Source organism: Aythya ferina (genome assembly GCF_964211825.1).
Source record: "Aythya ferina genome assembly, chromosome: 5".
Classification (NCBI taxonomy): domain Eukaryota; kingdom Metazoa; phylum Chordata; class Aves; order Anseriformes; family Anatidae; genus Aythya; species Aythya ferina.
The window spans coordinates 6451670-6469591 of record NC_140301.1 but is presented as its reverse complement, the minus strand read 5'-3'; the positions used below and the strand labels follow the sequence as shown (position 1 = coordinate 6469591).

Genomic DNA, 17922 nt, shown 5'->3' with positions numbered 1-17922 from the left:
CAAGCGTTTGATATATGAGCTCTTACTAAATATTAGTTCTCTCAAATACTATATACATCAATGAGAACGAGTCCTTTACTGCCATGAGATAAAGTAAGGATCACCCTCCAGGCAGATTTTGAAGAAGAAATGCATGGATAAGAAGATAAGACAGGAAAAAGTGTTAACCAGATTCATGTTGATTAGTGGAGAGTGTTGAGAAGAGATCGTTCTGTAGACACCCAGACATCAGCTGCCTGCTGGTATAGATGGAAATCAGTATAATGAACGTGGTAGGGGAATTTTGTTTAATAATAAGTCCTTAAATTATAATGTATTCCGGAAGAAATTATGCTTCAGAAATGAATAAGCAAATGATTATTTTTGCTGGAGCAATTTAAAGAAAGCTAGCTCCTGCTCCTAAGCTGGAAAATCCCATCTTCCGGCAGCGCAAGCTAGTAACAGTCTTGGACTTTCTTCAATAACACCTCAATAATAACAACAGCCTGTGGTGATTTAAGACCTAGATTTTCCAGGACCAATTTCCTTGTAAAGTATTTTAATTTCATAGCCTGGAACAAAAGCCCAAGTTTTTGGAAAAACAGACAAAATACTGGGGGTTCTCCAAACAAGATAGTCCCCTTGCTTCTCAAGAGACCCCCTCACCCTCACTCTTTCATTCAAAGGGCCTTATGTTAAAATACAAACAAACATACGTTTCCAAATGGATATAACAGACTGTTCCAAGTAATTTGTATCAGATGTCTCTTCTGGGAATTTCAATGTCTTCTGCAAGACCTCGAAGTTGCAGATAAAGCAGTGGGCTTCTCCATCTTTGGCAGAAGCTGACAGCAGCTCCACTTCAACTGGATCTGCAGTTGCAAGGCAGCAGATTGTTAGGTCTTTTTCTCAGATCTTCACCAGCACAGCCCTTTCAGACTCATGGAAACCCTTAGGAATATGTTTCTCCTTGAGATAAACAGATCCACAAGCTGGCTCCCATTTAAAGATGTCTGAGAAGGTGTTAGTAGTAACCTTAACACTTCTCTGAATCTTTTTTCCATCTTCTATTTTTCTCCAAGTGAATCAAGGCAAAGCAGTTTTAGAAGCTGCTTAGAATATCCAGAAAGACCTGTAATATCCTTACAGTGCAAGAATCTGTAAGATTTCTCTTAACCATCACGATTGCAAATAAAACTACATTTCATGCTTCTAGCCAGGTGGTTTTCTGGAATTCTGTGTTCCCTGATATCCCCACAAGGCTTTTTTTTCAACTTCAATGTGTGTTATGGCATAAAAAGTGTTGCACGTGAACACGAAAAATTGACAAATCTTTTTTTTTTTTTTTTTTTTTTTTTTTTTTTATTTTCCCCCAGTATATTAATGAAATAGAATATCAAATTGTGACACTTAAATTTATTTTCTTGATGATTTGCTTCAGGTAATTCATTCATAAGTCATTTCTTTACCCTAGAGATTTTTGTGACACATCAGAGCCAATGTTGTGGTAAAGAGAATGGCAAGAAGCCGTATGTAGAGGGTGTAGATTCTGAATTATTGGTACTGTGCATTCACAAAGCCTTTGGTGGGCTGCAGAATGATGGAGCTTCTAAATAAATCTTCTCTTCTTTGCCTAGGTAAGCAAACAGATGAAAAAACAAAACATACAGAACTAATGAATACTGTAGGAGCTCCCTGCTCTAATACCAACAAAAGACCACAGCAGGAACAAATGGTGAACCTCTTGCTTTTAATAACAAATGTTACATTCTATCCTCAGAAAAGCTTGTAAAGCTTTCGGTAGATAAATATTTGTATCCGAATGGAAGAGTTTAGTTCCAAAATTGAATTGACTGCATGTTTAGCATTTATCTTTTTTCTACTTTCACTCTACAGTTGAAGAATGGAAGTGTGCCCTTTGAAAGACTCAGAAAGCCTTTAAAACCAGATGGTGGCTGTTCTCAGTGGGCCTTCAGGGAGAGTAGGAGGGCACCTACAGTTTGAGTATCTTCAGGAGAGGGAGGAGACGACTGTTATGTCTGGTTAACGGGTGAAGAGAGGCACTTTTTGGCAATGCTTCTCACAGGGTTTACTGCTTCAGTTTCTTCTTGGACCTACTCCTTCAAAGCTCAGAGGTGCAGGAGGGCAAGGGTTGCAACCTGCTCCTGGAGAATGATCTCGGCCAAGTATTACGTATTTTTCAGCAGACAAACACATTTCTACTATTGGATAAACACGCCCCAGACTCAGAGTAGTGTTAAGGCCCCCATGACAACAACTTGTTTCTATTTGCTCATTAGCCGAACTTCCTTTTGCAGCCTCCTTTCTGTTCTTGTGAGGATGATTGCCGCAAGGAACAGAAAATACCCTTTAGAAAGGTAAAGGTAACTAGAAAAAAAACAGAACAAAAATTGCACCTCACTATGAGGTTAGGCTTGCACTGCAAGGCACTGCTGTTTTTTTGGCAAACACCAAATCAGAAGGAATTCTGAGCCACAGTTATTATTTTGGCTACTTTTCAATACTGTATATCCTATACTAAAAAAAAAGTTACAATAATTTAGAATTTCCTGTGCTTCACTTAGCCAGATAAATACTGGACAGACATGAAGAGCAATTTCTTGATCTGAAACCAGTGGAAACGTTTATCATTTGTAGTTGTAGTGTTTCAGTGTAATGACAATACATCAAATGTTTTAGAAGATTAAATACATATTTTTAGTATCGGATGCTTTGTGCATGTGTCAGAGAAACAACTTACCCTGCATTCCCAGGACATTTTTGTTAGGAAATATTGGTTAAAATCAGCTTAGCAGAACGTGGATAAACTTGTTGTACCTTCCAGAGTCATAAATGTTTTCTTGCTTCGCATTTCCATTCCAAAGAATACATTTCTGCAAAAGATCGTGATGTTTTTGTTTTTACTGAATGTAATTTCTCCCCAGAGAAATACTAACTAGCTTACCTATATGCTCAGTATTGCCCCTGATACAGCATACATGTGTTACTGCGGACGAGAAATTACATACACACTTCAGAAGTGAAAAATGGACCTTCTACTAAGAGCAAATCTCTTTAATTTTGATGAGCATTGGATTCAGAATTTGTCGCTGCAGCTGAAACAGAAAACCTGTAAAACAGTCTCTCGGGCTTTTGGAAGAGAGACAGAAATAACCTTATCTTTGCACTGCCCCTGCTGGTCTTTTTAGCAGGAATCTCCCAAGAATGCTGAGCTAGAACATACTTCAACTAAACGACACCCTTAATCATCGTGCTAGAATGTGAAAGATTTGGGAAGTGTAGCGATATTTTCATCAGGATGTTATTGTAGGAGATTCTTCTGGTAAGGAATTGTGAATTAATGCATTTTCCTTGCTCAGATGCTGAGGTTTCATTTCTTTGAGTACTGCCTTTAAAGGAGCCATTAAGAAAACAATAGGACCACTCATCTAAAATAAAATAATGTAATTAAAAAGTAAATCACCGCTGACACCAAAGTGTATTTAAAAGCAGCTGCAGTCAATAAGATGGTTGGATTTTAGTGCACAAAAATGAAAGGCATGCAGCCACATGGGACCAATAATGCTGGGTGATTTATTGTAGTGGAAAAGTGCAGAAGAAATCAGTAGAAACATGGACGTGAAAGAAAGAAAAGAAGAAAGAAAAGAGAAACTATGAATGTTTAAGGCTTCTTGTCAGTTCCTGCAGAGCTGTAAGTTCCTGCAAGGAAGTAGTGATTCAGAGACCAGGGCTTGAGAAATGCTGATAAAATTAGGATTGTGCTCCTGATCAGCCAGGGAGAGGTACTCAGGAGCAGTTTGGAAATGCCCGTGTCTTGGAAGCACACAAAGAAATGTATGCATAACAGGTGTAACGACAAAAACTCTTAATTACTTCAGCAGTCTGGTCACATACTGTTAAATTCAGAGTCACCTGTCCATGCTTACAGTAAGTGGTGCCTTCCTTCAAAAACCGTACTAATCTTTGTATAGTTCAGTTATTTGAGAGCTAAACTGCTGTTAATTGTGAACAATTAGATCTGCACTTGCAAATGTTCCTGTCTGTTGTATAAAGCGGCTCTGACTCAGAAAATGAAGAATTGGTAAGGTGTAATCATATTAGCAGTTGGGATCTCTTCAGCTCTTTGAAATAGTCTGTGTGAGAAGAAGAGGTTTGTGTTCATCTACGAAATGATCAGATTGATTTGCAGACTGTGAAGCTGGTTGGTTAAAAGCATTGAACTTTGGCTCGGTAGTACTGGGTTTTGTTCTCAGAGCTTTCACACATGCTTGCTTGACAGGAGAAAAGTTTACAGGAAGAGATAATGCTCAAAATTTAAGGTAATTCTAAAGTTCAAACATTAAATGTGTTTAATTAATGAGCTAGCTGGTGGAGTGGGGGGTGGGAAGAAATGTGAAACAGCAGGAACAGTGCATGAGCAGAGAGTACTGGATCTGAGTTCCCGGGCTCTGAAGGTAATTGTAGCTTTTCCTGATAAGCAGAATGTATCTTATGGGACATTGGATTTCGCTGTTTCTTGACTGTGTGATTTCCTTCTAGTGCATAATACCTTTTTTATTATTATTATTTCATTTCATCTGTGTAGTTCCTGTGAAATGTTATGACTTGTGTTGGGGTTTTGGCACAGCAGGTAGCTCCGCACAAAGTCTGTTGGTGCACAGAAAGCTTGGTTTGGACAATTGTCAAGATTGGATGGAGTGGCAAAAGGTCATTTGCTTTCAAACCAGGGGAGAAAAGGATGAGGCCAAAAAGGTAGTTTGAGAGAATGTCTTTTGAGGGGTGATTTTTTTTTTCCAGGCAAAGATTATAATGAAATAATTCCATTATAGGATGACATAAAGCAATCTGCTTCCTTTCTAGATAGTATTGGGGAAATTAAGTGTTCAAAATTCTCATATATCTCCCTTAGGTAAGTGCCCTCATTTAGAAATCCATTCGAGCAAGGTGCAGAGTGGAAAGACACATTTGTCTGTCAGGTCAAGGTGAATGCCAGCTAAGGGCCTGGCTTTTAGCACGCCTTTTAGATATGTTTTGCATTGGTCTTGGTTTTGTGAAAGGTGTGTTTTGAGCTGGAGGTTGTCCTTATCTTTACTTGGTTAATATAATATTAATGTCGTCAATGTATTTCACAGACAGCTTGATCATGCTTGCTGGGTTAATTAATGTCTTAACCACAAATTCAGATTGATGGTCCAATATGTAGATGGTGGTATATATCTATGTAGTTACACTGAGCTTTCAAAAGGTGGGTTGTGAAGTCATTCGGTTTTGTAGAAAAAGCTTGGTGTCCCTACCTGTGCTTGTGGAATAACAGCTATCACTTCTTGAGATTTACAGGTAACTCCAGCAGTGCTGTGGTTGACTTTGCCTTAGTTTCTGTGTCTGTATGATGGTGCAAATGACTTACAGGAGAGCTCTAGAACTTAATAATCAGTAAAAGCATTTTTAACCAATAATGAGGCAATGTACTATGAAAATACACAGTGCTATTAATCGGCTCATCAGACTTTATAGAGAATGCCACAGTAATTACATATTTTACAGTCTTCCTGTAGTTAGTCTGGAGCAACAACTCGGCAGTGCTGTTGTGTGTGACCACTCCCATCAGTCTGTTTCAGTGTGCAATTGCAGTGCCAGGAGAGGACAGGATGAAGCCACACTGTGTGTGTTGTGTGCTTTTGCATCAGAAATCATTCATCCTGATGAGGCAAGGGACAACGTATCTTTGAAGTTACTCCACTGAACAGAGTCTAAGCATTGGCTTCAAAATGAGGTGCATGGCATTAACCATGCCTTGCTGCTCTGATTATTAACCCCTTTGGCTGCTTGCCCTGCAATAATGGAGCAGTTCTAATTTCTTTAGAGATTAGTAAAAATAAAATAATTTTACTTTAAGGGTTAAGAAGCAGTTTTAGTAAGATAGCGTAACACCTGGAATTAGGACTTGAGTGGGGAGCAGTCTGGTCTGCTAGTGTTGTACAAGTAAAGGAGAATAATGTTTGTGTTAGTGCTCCGGTGTCAGTCCCCCAGTATGTCTGCGAGGAGAGGGGACTGGAGGGAGAGAAAAGAAAGATGAAAAACAAATACGTGTATACATTGTCCCTGACTTTAAAAAGTTGAGCAAAATTCTAATACTTTTAAATTCGGGTTGCAGAGGTACTAGAAAAGAGTTTGTTAGATGCATCAAGAAAGCCAAATCAGGTGATCTTAACAGTATTGTGAGTTTTACTCCTATAATGCGAAGCATGCTTTTTTGGCTCTAAACATGTCACTGAATATTCAAAACACTTGTTTCATGGCATAATAATGCATTGTGTCATTTCATGGTAACATGACTAACAACAGCTAAAATTTAAACCTAACTTCAAGATCTAACTTCAAGATAATCCCATGCATAGGTTAGCGTAGGTATCATTTCAAAACAACCATAGGAAGTAGCAAGGGACACACGTCGCGATAAACATGGTTAGCAGCACACTTAGGTACTGAGCTTTAAGGTGTGCCCTTGCCAGTTAGGGCTCTTTTACAGCTAAAAAGAAAATACATTTATCCTGACCTCAACCGCAGCGCTTGCCTCTAACTCTTCTTATTTTTAGAATGCATATTGTGGTGAGTGAGTACAGTGCAATATGGTGAATGTCTTTTTTAGAGGGTAAACTTCCGTTTATATTACTTAATTTTGAATTATTCTGATCATAAAGCAAGTATATGAACACTTTCATGTCCTAGGGATATTTCAGAGTACTTCAGAGGCTTTCATTAAGACAGACATATTTTTGCGCGTCTGGCTTATTACACAGACAACTTTACCCAGTTATCTGTGATTGATTGCTATAGGATGACACACAGCACTGTGGCTACAGGGTTTAATTCTTGCCTCTCCGTTCTGTCTGCTGTTCCGAGTAAGCAACTAGAAAGCAAAACAGCTAGAAAGCAATGGCAAGCTCTTCCCTGGCATGCTTATGACACCAATTGCAGATGTCACTCTAATAGCAGCTCATCCTGCTTTAAAAGCTGTAAGTCTTACATAATTCCTCTCCTAATATTAATTCTGTGCAATGACACATGTGAACTACAGCTATATTAACCGATCCAAAGATACCTGAAGCAACGTGAATACTCTCCAAGCATCTAGTAGCATGGGCACCAGTTGGGGAGCCTTCATCTGACCTCCTGCACTGCTCTGAGGGAACAGTTAGGGCTTACAAATAGCTTACAAATACAACAACAACAAGAAAAACCCACCGCTAACAAACATAGTAGCATTGCCCAACTCTCCAACTGCTAGAGATAGAGAGGCAGAGCAGAGAGCCAAGGCTACCTAGTGCAAGCCCCTGAAGTCTCTAAGAAAAGGTAAGGAAACTTTCCTGGGTTATTCCGAGTTCCTGGATTTGTCTCCACATAACTCAGAATCATAGACTGGCTTGGGCTGGAAGGGATCTTAATGCCCATCCAGGGGGCAGAGACCCCTCCCAGCAGCCCAGAGCCCCATCCAACCTGGCCTTGAGCACCTCCAGGGATGAGGCACCCACATCTCTGGGCAGCCTGTGCCAGGGCCTCACCACTCTCTGCCTAAACAAGGCCCCTCTGAATGTATAAAAATCCGTACTGGGACAAAGGACAGGAGGATTATTTGTCGGAGAAAAACAAAAGCAATCCACTCCCCTAAAAGATAATCCTGCCCTCAGGAAAAATAGCACCGTCTGTCTCTATCTTGATCTGGCCGTCCTAACTTAAAGGGGTGCAGAGGCAAAATGATGCAAAATTAAAGGATGCGGAAAGGAGCAGGGTTATCCGGCTGGAGCCGCTGTCCGTGGAGGACTACGTGGGTCACGGAGGGCAGGCTGTTGTCTGCTGTTCAAAGGGAGGTGAGGTGCGAGGAAGCGGGGTGGGAAAGGCATCCCCTGGCCAGAAAAACGGCAACACCTCCACTCCACCAGGAGAGCTCTAACATTCCTCTTACAATCCTGCTCCTCTAAGTCTGGTTGGATGGCTTTGTCCAAAAGCTGAAAGAAGTGTGTTTTGGCCATTAAATTCTGGGACAGGTTAATGCCAAAGCATAAACCTTGAGACTACCCAGTGCAAAAGAAATGGTCCAGGGGAGCAGAAACCTGTTTGGCACAGCAGGGGCTGAGCGGCAGGGGGGTGGGAGAGATGTGAAGCTGCTTTCTCTAAAAGAAATCTTCTTTTACAGGTTATAGAAAACATAACTCACAATAGGCTCCTTAATTCCTTAATATGATTAAAGGCTACATTTTCTTTTTTTTTTTTTTTTTTTTTGAGGTGGTGGCAGGGGCAAGGAATGGTAAACAGTGTCTTAGACATGGCATCCTTAATTGAGGGAAAGTAAGCTGCTGGACAGCAGTTAAAACACATTTAAAATATTTATATTGCACATTCTGAATGAAAAGAAAAAAAAAAAGAGATTGGTTTGTGAAAAGTGCTAGCAAGGGTCAGGAAAGCTCACCTCTAGGGCTAACTTTCTGGTCCTGTTTAAAATCACTTGCTCTTATCTGAATAATTATTTCTGTTACATTTTTACATTCAAGCTATGACTTTTGACTGATGCCTGAGAGAAGCAACAGGATGAATAACTGCAATACCTGGAGTCTCGCTGTCAGTATTTACCAGCATTGTTCGCAGTCCCTGTTCTCTGGGCTGTTTCTCAGAGCAGACACAGTCTTCTCCTGAGGTTTCCTGCTGATATTTAAGCAAGTGAAACTCACTTATTCCTGGCATGCCCAAGAACCTGTCTCCATACTTTCATCCATGCCTGCTTTGAAACTATTTGAAGGAATCTGAGCAAAAAATGCTGTAGTTACCTGAATGTGAATCTGGTGAGTGAATGTAATCCTTTAAAACACTTCTATCTGTGTCTCCCGTGAAGGCAGTTTCAGCTGTACTGCTTGCAGGCTGCCATTCAGTTGCATACATCTGCTTTATTGTATGTAGAATGCCTCGGTGTGATGGACTGCTCCTTGGTGTGTTTTATTCCCCTCATTTTTTTTCCAGTGTGTTCACCATTTCCAGATCATGTGTGAGTTTAAGATAGCAGTAGCTTTATAGCACTTACATATAGTTTTAAGGGGTGGTTTAATCTAAAGCATTGATCAAAGTGGGAAAGACGAGACAGAAGGAGGACAAATGGATTATTTATTAGATCAACCTGTTAAGCACAGGGTGGGAATTACCGTGCTTATGGGCAGCTTCCAAACCTAGTTTAATTCCCTACTTTAAAAAGTTGCCATTCCTAAGTGTAGTAGAAAGGTCTTCCCTTGCTTTTGGCAAAGGTAATTTAGGATCCCAAAATGTTCTTGTAGTCCTAAAGACAGCAGAGTATTCTACGCGAGTGAAGAAAAATGTGCAGTACAAATCAACTCACAACCAAGAAGTGGCTCACAAGGGAGACCCTTTCCCTACAAAATCTGCTCAGCCGCAGCAAATGAGGGTTCCAGTCCTTAGCACATACCTAGGGCTCATTAAGACATGCTGCTAAGCTTTCTACTGTGGAAAAATGAATTATTGCTTTATTAGGACACCCGAAATTATGTAACCACACCTTAATGGAAACAAAACAGAGCATATGATTTTCACCGTTGCCATTAGCAACTGTTCTGTTGTTAATTTCAACCTACATTCCCCTCCTGAAAGAACCACAGAATTGAAGGAAAACCGTGTGGGACAGGTAATGCAGAAGATTTGTTAGCGCAGAGTGAATCAGGGCTTTGGGGATACATACTCAGGGTAACGATGAACATACTGCTTTTTGCATTCCATCTTAGTAATTTTTAACAAAATCGGGAATTTTAATTCCCATAATTCCTCTTTAAAAGCTTTTTTTAAAAGTGCATTGTCACCTAGCTTCTGTATAATCACAGTACTGAAATTATAGCTCTAACATATTACCATAATTTCTGAAAAATACAGAGAATACCTATGTTTTAGGGAAAATGTCAGCCTGATTATCTGTCAGACAGGTTTTTCCCTGTAGAAGTAGGTGCAAAATTGCTAAGTAGCCAATTCAGGAAAGCTTTCCTTGCATCACAGCAATTCAGCAGGGACTATCTGAAGCACTGGTTTACTTGTGTTCCTGAAACTGGACCTGTTTGGATAGAAATGGATATTTCTAGAGGGAAAACTCAAATCTGTATGCACCGTGATCAAATACTGAATCCAATTCAGTCGTATTTACTATATATCTTAAATTATGTGATGTTTTCTCAGCTCCACTGGCTGCTGGAGGATTCACAAAATCTCTGTCATATAAACAGAGTATTCAGAGAAAAATGATCAAACACAGTCCTGGTATAATTCCACTGCCTGAAATGGATTTTTGCTGTTGTTTAAAGTAACCCCAAGTCTGTGCTAATGGGTTTAAGTATAATCTGCCCGAATGGAAGTATATCATACAATTACACAGAATTTAGTTACCATCAAATGGTAGCAGTAAGTCTTTTTCTTTAGTTGGATTTCATTTTATTTTTTCTTCTTTCAGATACAGTAATTTGTGACTAAAAGCTCAACCTTTCCGTGGAACCACAGAATCGTAGGTTTGGGTGGGAAGGGACCCATTTAAAGATCATCCAGTTCCACCTTCCCTGCCATGGGCAGGGACACCTCCCACTAGACCTGGTTATCCAAAAACCAAATTCTGCAGGTTCTTTCACCAAAACACCTCTGCCTGTTAAGAAGAGCAGCATCTAAGCACTGAGGCTTAGGCAACTACAGCAGCCTCTTTGGCTGCACCTACAGGAAAATAGAGGTGTTGCAGGATGCATTAGCAGCTCATGATAAGAGCCTCATAAGTATGGTTATGCAGTGACCATGCTAACAGCTATGGGAAACTTCTGACACACTCAACATAAGCAAGAAATGCTCGGAAGCCTGGGTAGACTCAAACCAAGCTGACTGCTTATATGATGAATAAAACATGCCCATTCAGAGTGCATTACAGGAGATCACATTCACAGTTACTATAAAGCAAATGCGCCTGTTAAGTATATTTACATGAAGATGAACTCCAGAGCAAATAAATCTGTATGTGGATGCTTTTATCCCAGAAATATTTATCACCACAGAACAGACAACTACTTCCTTTCTCAAAAAAAGTTTTTACAAGTTTCAGTGGTGTGCCTGCAGCAGTGTCCCCTTTTTATTCAAATACAGCTGTAAAACAAGGAGACAAGATGTATATGGATCTTATCAATCAGGAGAAAATCTGCCATATTTCTGTTATTATCCATGGAAGTCCTTAATATGTTGAACTATCTGTTTTGTGTTAGCTTATGCTTCAAAGACAAGATGCTGGTTTATTCTTTTCTCAACCTAGATAGAAAGTGTGTATTTGTATTAGGGTGAAATAGTACTTTGATTCCCCACAGGAAACATGCTGTGCGGTATAGTTTTTCCTTCTCACCTTATCTCTTTCTCTTTCATTACAAATTATTTTTTGAGAGAAAGGATGATCACGCAGTTGAGGTACTATCTTAAAACTCAGATATGTTGGTTTATTTCCAGAAGGCATTCAATTCATCGTCTCGGAATTGAGGATAATGTTGCTATTTCTTCTTTCTTGTGAAAATAAGTCCACTGTAGATAGAGAGGCACTGGGATATTATGAAGATGGGTATTGTGGAAAGAATTAAATGTTCTCTCTTCTAAAACAATCAAATGAATGTCAAGCAGTGGCAATGTGAAATGAGTGAAATTAAGCTCTGGCTCAAAACAGGTGTTTTTTCATTCTCACAGTTCATTGAATCAGACTCTGATTTTGATGTCAGATAGTACACCATCATTTGTTTAGCTGAGCTGAATCCAATCATTATTATGAAGTGATAAGTGGCCTGCACAGTAACATTTTATAATGTTATTCAGCACACATAAGATAAAAATAGTAATAAAAATTACTCAAAAAATAACTTCCAGTCCAGAAAATCGACTAATCACATCACTTAAGCAGCAGGAGCACATGAGAGAGTACGCATGGTTTTCCAAATCCTGCTAATCTCTGTTATTCCAATGGTATTCAGATGATGTTTAAAATTTTCCTGAAAGCTTTCATTACATTTTAATGGATGTTGTTGTTTGAACAAGTTGCTTTTATTCCCTTGGTTTGGGAAGACCTCTTATCAAACACTTACGCTGCTTTTGTGAGCTACGTCCATCCCACTTGCTGTTCTTGAAGATGAATTCTTCAAGATTTCACGCACAGCTAACAATCCAGCTTGTCAGTGGTTTCATACCATGGGGTTCTATCTGGAGCCCTTTAATGACTTTATTAGTCATGCCTCTTCAGTTGGACATTGCAGGAACAAATGGATATAAAGTAAACGATTAATTTTTACCAACTTCAGAAGATGGGTAAGGTGTCTGTATGAGAATGATGCTACCAACTTTTCAAAATCGCACTCTTAGGACTTTCTGGAGGACAGTACTTTCATAGGGAACAACTATTGAGCCAATCAATTACCCACCCCAGCTCAAAGCACTAAAATAGAAAGAGGGTTTGGAGGGAAGGGTAACTCTTAGCTATTTCTGCATGCTTTCACAGAGGCTGCAATCCAAAAACCATTGAAGTCATTTTGGAGGCTACTTTGTCTCCACTGGACTTCTAAGCAAGCTGTAAGCAAGTAGAGAAGGGTCTGATACACCTGGAAAATGAAATTACATAACTGAAATAATAACTGGAATTGAAGACGAGGCTCCAGGGGGCTCTACAGAGACTTTATGCGATCTTTTGTAAGTCGTTATGCCTAACTGCACTGCTGAAAGGGATTTCCCAGGAAGGTTCCCAAGAGGTAATACTAGCTTAATTACCAAATCGTGACTTCCTACTCAGAGGAGCGGCAGAGACGCTGCATCGACAGCAGCCACATGCTCACAGCAAGCAGAGACGTGGAAGCTGCTGCAAGCAAGCTGGTGGGGAGCCAGGCTCAGCAAATACTCAAGTATCTGCTTCGTGATACGTACGCAAGAAGGAAAGCCTTCTAAATGGGAAGGGGAAAGAGAGTAGCAACTTTTCTCCTTTCTGTCTCTAACAACTGACAGGTAGCCCCAGATTCACTCCCTGACAACTTCCACATGCATAGAAGCGTACCTTGGGCTTGACAGTTTTCTTCCTCTTTGTTGCTATTGGAAGGGATGTGTATAAGGCTTTACCAGAATAATTTTCAGGAGAACCACACGAAAGTGTTCTTTCCTTTAACTTCTTCTGACGTTCATTGTTACATTTTGACACTCCATCATTTTGCAGATGATCTGGTTTTCTGTTTGAAAATCTAACAGTTTGATTACTCGGGAATCGTAGCTTCCCAGCCAAACACATAAACGATGACAACTTGGAACATACAACAGTGAAACATCCTAGTTCTTTTGCCATGTTTTGACATCAATTTGAGTGTTTGTTTACTTCAAAAATCAAAGCAAAACTTCGGGAGTATGAGGAGGAGAGAAACATGGCTACAGACATAATACAGGAAGCCCTTAGAAAACGTTAACTAAAATTCATAAAAACTTAAATTGTTTGGTGTTTATGCCTCTTCTCTGAAGTCTGTACATCTGGGTTATAGGAGGCAGTTGGGTTGTATCAACTAGGTACATATTATTAATTTGTGTTTCACTTCAAGCATTTTGTATCCTCTCAGTTCATACCATCTGCTGATAAATTATAATTAAGGAGATTGACCAGAAAATCCAAGCACTGTGTCTTTTCTGTAGCTTGCTCTCTACCTATAGACTGCTCACAAGGCTGTGAAACTTGTGCAGCCCATAGCATCTGTTTGCCTGGGCTGTTTTAAGCTTATCAAATTCTCTTCAAAAAGAGGCCAGCTGGAGGCAGAAGAAGGTCCCCCCTTTCCTGGAGGTGCTGCCCTCAGAAAAGCCACCAAGCTGCTGGGGAGCAACTTCCAATGAGGACACCCTGGACAGAGCTGTGTACAAACCATCTCCTGGGGTTTTGGTCTGCTAGCCTTGCTGTTCTGATTTTTATTTTATTTTTTTTCTGTTTTGAAAAGGTTTGCTTCCTAGTTCTGCTGAACCAAATCTGACTTTTTTGAAAGCCTTCTGCTTGTTTTTAGTGAGTCTCTGCAAAAGAAACAGGCGTATGCACATGAAAGCCATGGCCACCTCAAAACCTGTTGCGGTCTATCACAGCCTATCATCAGTGTCTTACTCTTTTAAGTATAAATTACCCTGAACATTCAAGCTAAATATACAGTAGAGACAAAATGCAATATTACATCATCTTCCTGATATAAATGCCTTGCTCCAGGAAAACTCCTTAATTGTGAAATATCTGCCCAGATATACGTGTGTGTATGTCTATCAGTGCATGTAAGAGTAAACCTACACTGGCATTGATAGCAGTGTAGCTGTTAAATTAAAAACGAATAAAAAATTAGATATAATACAAATCTACATCATAGAGACAACTGTGTAATTAGAAAATCAATCTGGAATAACAATGATTTATTTCAAGTCACAGCTAATCCTGTGTAATTTTTAAGGAACTCTAGGTACTAGAAACGTGTTTTGTTTCCAGGCCCACCAGAATACTGGATCCTGCAGCATTTAATTTTTGTTGCTGTTCAGAAAGTGGCCATTAATTCATCTCCTGCATCTGAATTTCCATCTCCCTCAAAAATCAGGGGCTGTCTGAATGTACATGCTCTACTCCCTATTTCCTTCCCTCTGTGCATACCACTAAACTATTAATCAGCCCCTCTTAGTACGCATTTGTAATTTGAATAGCAGATGTTAAAGTGTTTTCAGACATGAGTGATTTGGATGTTACTGACGTGATTATTGTCTTCTATTAGATAAGCAGTATATAATTTTAATAAACATAAACATTTGTACTCATAACAGACTTTCCTTGGGATGTACGATGCGCAGTTAATTATTCTGAATGCAGATGACTTCTCAAGGAAAGTAAATGAAAATGTGCCTCTCTGGAAAGTCTTAAGGTGTTGAAACAAGGAAAATTGAAAGCTAAGTCAAATTCTAGTGACAGAGAAAGACGAGTAGTGCACGAAGCCAGGCCTTTAACCCCATTTGTTTAATCAGTTTCCTTCTAAATTACTTTGGGGGGGAATCTGCTGCTTCCATTACGAAGGCACGGAGGCAAGAATAGGTTTGCCAGAGATGAACTGGGCCGTTCTGCATCTCTCCTGCACGGCACGTATTGCTGTTGGGGACGGGGCTGTGCTGGGAGCTCAGCCTGGGGCTCGCCCCGCTGAACCCCTGCTTGCACAGCGCTGCTGTGGGCAGGCTGCTGCTGGTCGGTGTGAAATTCTCTTTTCCAACTAGATGAAAAAAGCTTTTTGTGCTTTCTTGCATTTATAGAGTCAGACTTTCAGCTAGCTTAGCTCGGTGCGTGTAATGTGGAGTAGACTTCAGCCAAGCATCCTTATTTAGGAAAAGGAGTTTCATAACGTGGCTTATCCATCCACTGAGACCAGGGAGGGGTCGTGTCCCATGTGTCTTTCTGAGTCTGAAAACCTTGTGTGTTACAGAGAGGGCCCATCAGCACTGCAATAACCTTGCTTTGGTAAAACAGGGGAAGTCAGAAAATACTGAGAGAGGTGGAAACAACCAGTGAAAATTGTTTTCTTTAAACAGAGGAGTACGTGGATGGATTAGAGCTAGCCTGGGGTGTCAGAACTATTGCTATTGAGCAGGAAATGGCACAATTATCACTAAATTGAAAGGCCAGCTCTGTTGGAAGTGCCAATTACGTGTAATGTATGAGGTAGGTTTCTTAGTCTAATTGGGAAATGTTTTTAAAAGACGATGGAAATCATGTGAGCAAAGTGTGAACTTTGTGTTCTTCTAGGCGAATTACCAGGATGGATTCCTGGGGGAGATAGGGAAGATGCTTCTAAAAAATGTGTGATAGATGTCTTCTGGGCATCAGAGCCTCATTAATGGTATCCTGCCTTTGTCCTGGGTTTATTGTATCAATATTAAGTTTAAAACTGCTGGTGCAGAAATTGCTACAGACTTTAGGACATAATCTTTCTACAATGCTTTGCCACACCATGGCAAAGAGGTAGGTGTTGTATTTCACCCTGTAATTTTTGCATGAGTAAGCAGAGAGCAAATAGCACATGCTATCGACAGTTTTACTTGGAGGAGGTTGCAGTGCATTCACCATGGAGTCTTCAGATATGGGGGTATTAAATACTGCAGCATACATTCTCCAAGGTATATTAGCTTGCCTACAGTGGTAGCTTCTTACTGGGAAGACATGCGAAAATACCACAGTGTGTGAACTGCTGGTGGTGTTTTAAGCTGACTTTTGCTCCTGAAGAAAGGAAAGAGGCTGTGCCCAAGGTCTGCCTAATTTTGTGTGCTGCTCCCATGACTTGCTTTCATGAAGGCTCCTCAGTGAACCCAAGCAGCTGAGGACATGAGATGCCCAGATAACGAAAAGGACAAAGCATAGTTCTCATAATCAGAATTTGGAGGCACAGTTTGTTCTAGGGTGTCTTTTTGCTGTAAATCATATTGCTTTCATTGTAAATTTGTCCCAATCACTTTATTCTTTTGTCTCTTTTCACAGAGCGATGAGGTTTTAACAGTCATCAAGGCAAAAGCACAGTGGCCTGCCTGGCAACCTCTGAATGTGTAAGTAAGTTGGGAATAATATGGCTCAGTACCCTTGTGTTCAGTGTTGGCTAACAGACTGCTTTAAACTCAGTGTCTCACCCAGTCATTTGCTCTTGTAAAGAAACAATCTAAAAATATTTTGAAAGATATTTTCACTTTTTTTTTTTTTTTTTTCCTTTGGTTTTGCAAACAACTGCTTTTCTCTCTAGGATCACTTCATGTTTTACATGCATTGGTTCACTAACTGGTACAGCAGCAGAAGGATCATCCCATGGAGTTTGTGCCTTCATTGGAAAATAATGTTTATTTATGCAAAGCTTGCTCAAATTGATATTGTAGCATTCTACACACAGTATTTTTTAGTGTCCTGTTAACACACTGTGCCAGTACAGTAAATAATGCGAAGATATAATGGGTTTTCTGTCTGAGGAAATCCCCAATCCACCAACAAAACCTCTTAAAGGATAATTCTTTAAAATTAATTTAAAATTCTTTAAAATTCTGAAACGCTCTATGATAGCATTGTCATCCTAATGGTAGTACAACCATATATATTACATCATGTCAGACAGCTAAGGAGCTTCCCAGGATCCTAACTGTGGGCTCCCTGGCACTCGTCAGAAAAGAGGATAAAGCTCTTCTGTCAGGAAACCCCTGAGCTTATTGGTTGGTCTCTGGGGGGAGTGGGGTGTGGGTTCTTGCATACCTTATTTGTGCTTGGGCCAATGCTCATACTAATTATCCAGGCCCAAATGAGAGAGGCTTACAAGATGTGACTAAAGATGAGAACTCAATATAAGGGGTACCCTCATTAGATGAGAATCAAATTAAGTCCACGGAGAAGCAGGGCAATTACTCTACTGCAAGACTTTAAGGACTAGGTAGTCCTGTTTCCTCTGTAAAAAACAGAAGAGAAGCAGTTAGACAAATATTGTGTCTGGTTTTGTTGTCTGTACTTCAGAAAGTATGTGAAAATTTGGAGGTTAGTCAGAAAAAAGCTACCAGAAGAGAGCAGTTTTTAGAAAACATTCCCTACCATAAGAGGCTTAGAAACTCCTAAGCAGCTTAGGACTTGAGCTATTCGGTTTATTAAAAAAAAAAAAAAAAAAAAAAAAAAAAAAAAAAGTTAGGAGGGGATCACAGCTTACGTAGTAAAAAGATTTCTGGTATCTGATGGTTCATTAATCTAGCAAAGAAAAGCTGTGATATCTCTCATGGCATGGAAGCGAAGGTAACCTGTGACAAGGAAATTCTCTCTGAAGGTGTGGGTAAGGCCAGTGTGACCAGCCTTTGGAGCAACTTACCTGCACATGA

At 40.0% G+C, this 17922-nt stretch overlaps 1 protein-coding gene across 8 annotated transcripts in view; it reads left to right on the top strand.

Moving 5' to 3' along the window:
• The window catches only part of SPON1 (spondin 1), a 398866-nt gene that overhangs the window by 354212 nt on the left and 26732 nt on the right, over positions 1-17922 (top strand). For all 8 annotated transcript variants that reach the window (XM_084521957.1, XM_084521961.1, XM_084521956.1 and 5 more), the window contains one exon: positions 16562-16626. In XM_084521957.1, the coding sequence (XP_084378083.1) occupies positions 16562-16626 (65 nt within the window). The remainder of the gene's footprint in view (positions 1-16561; positions 16627-17922) is intronic.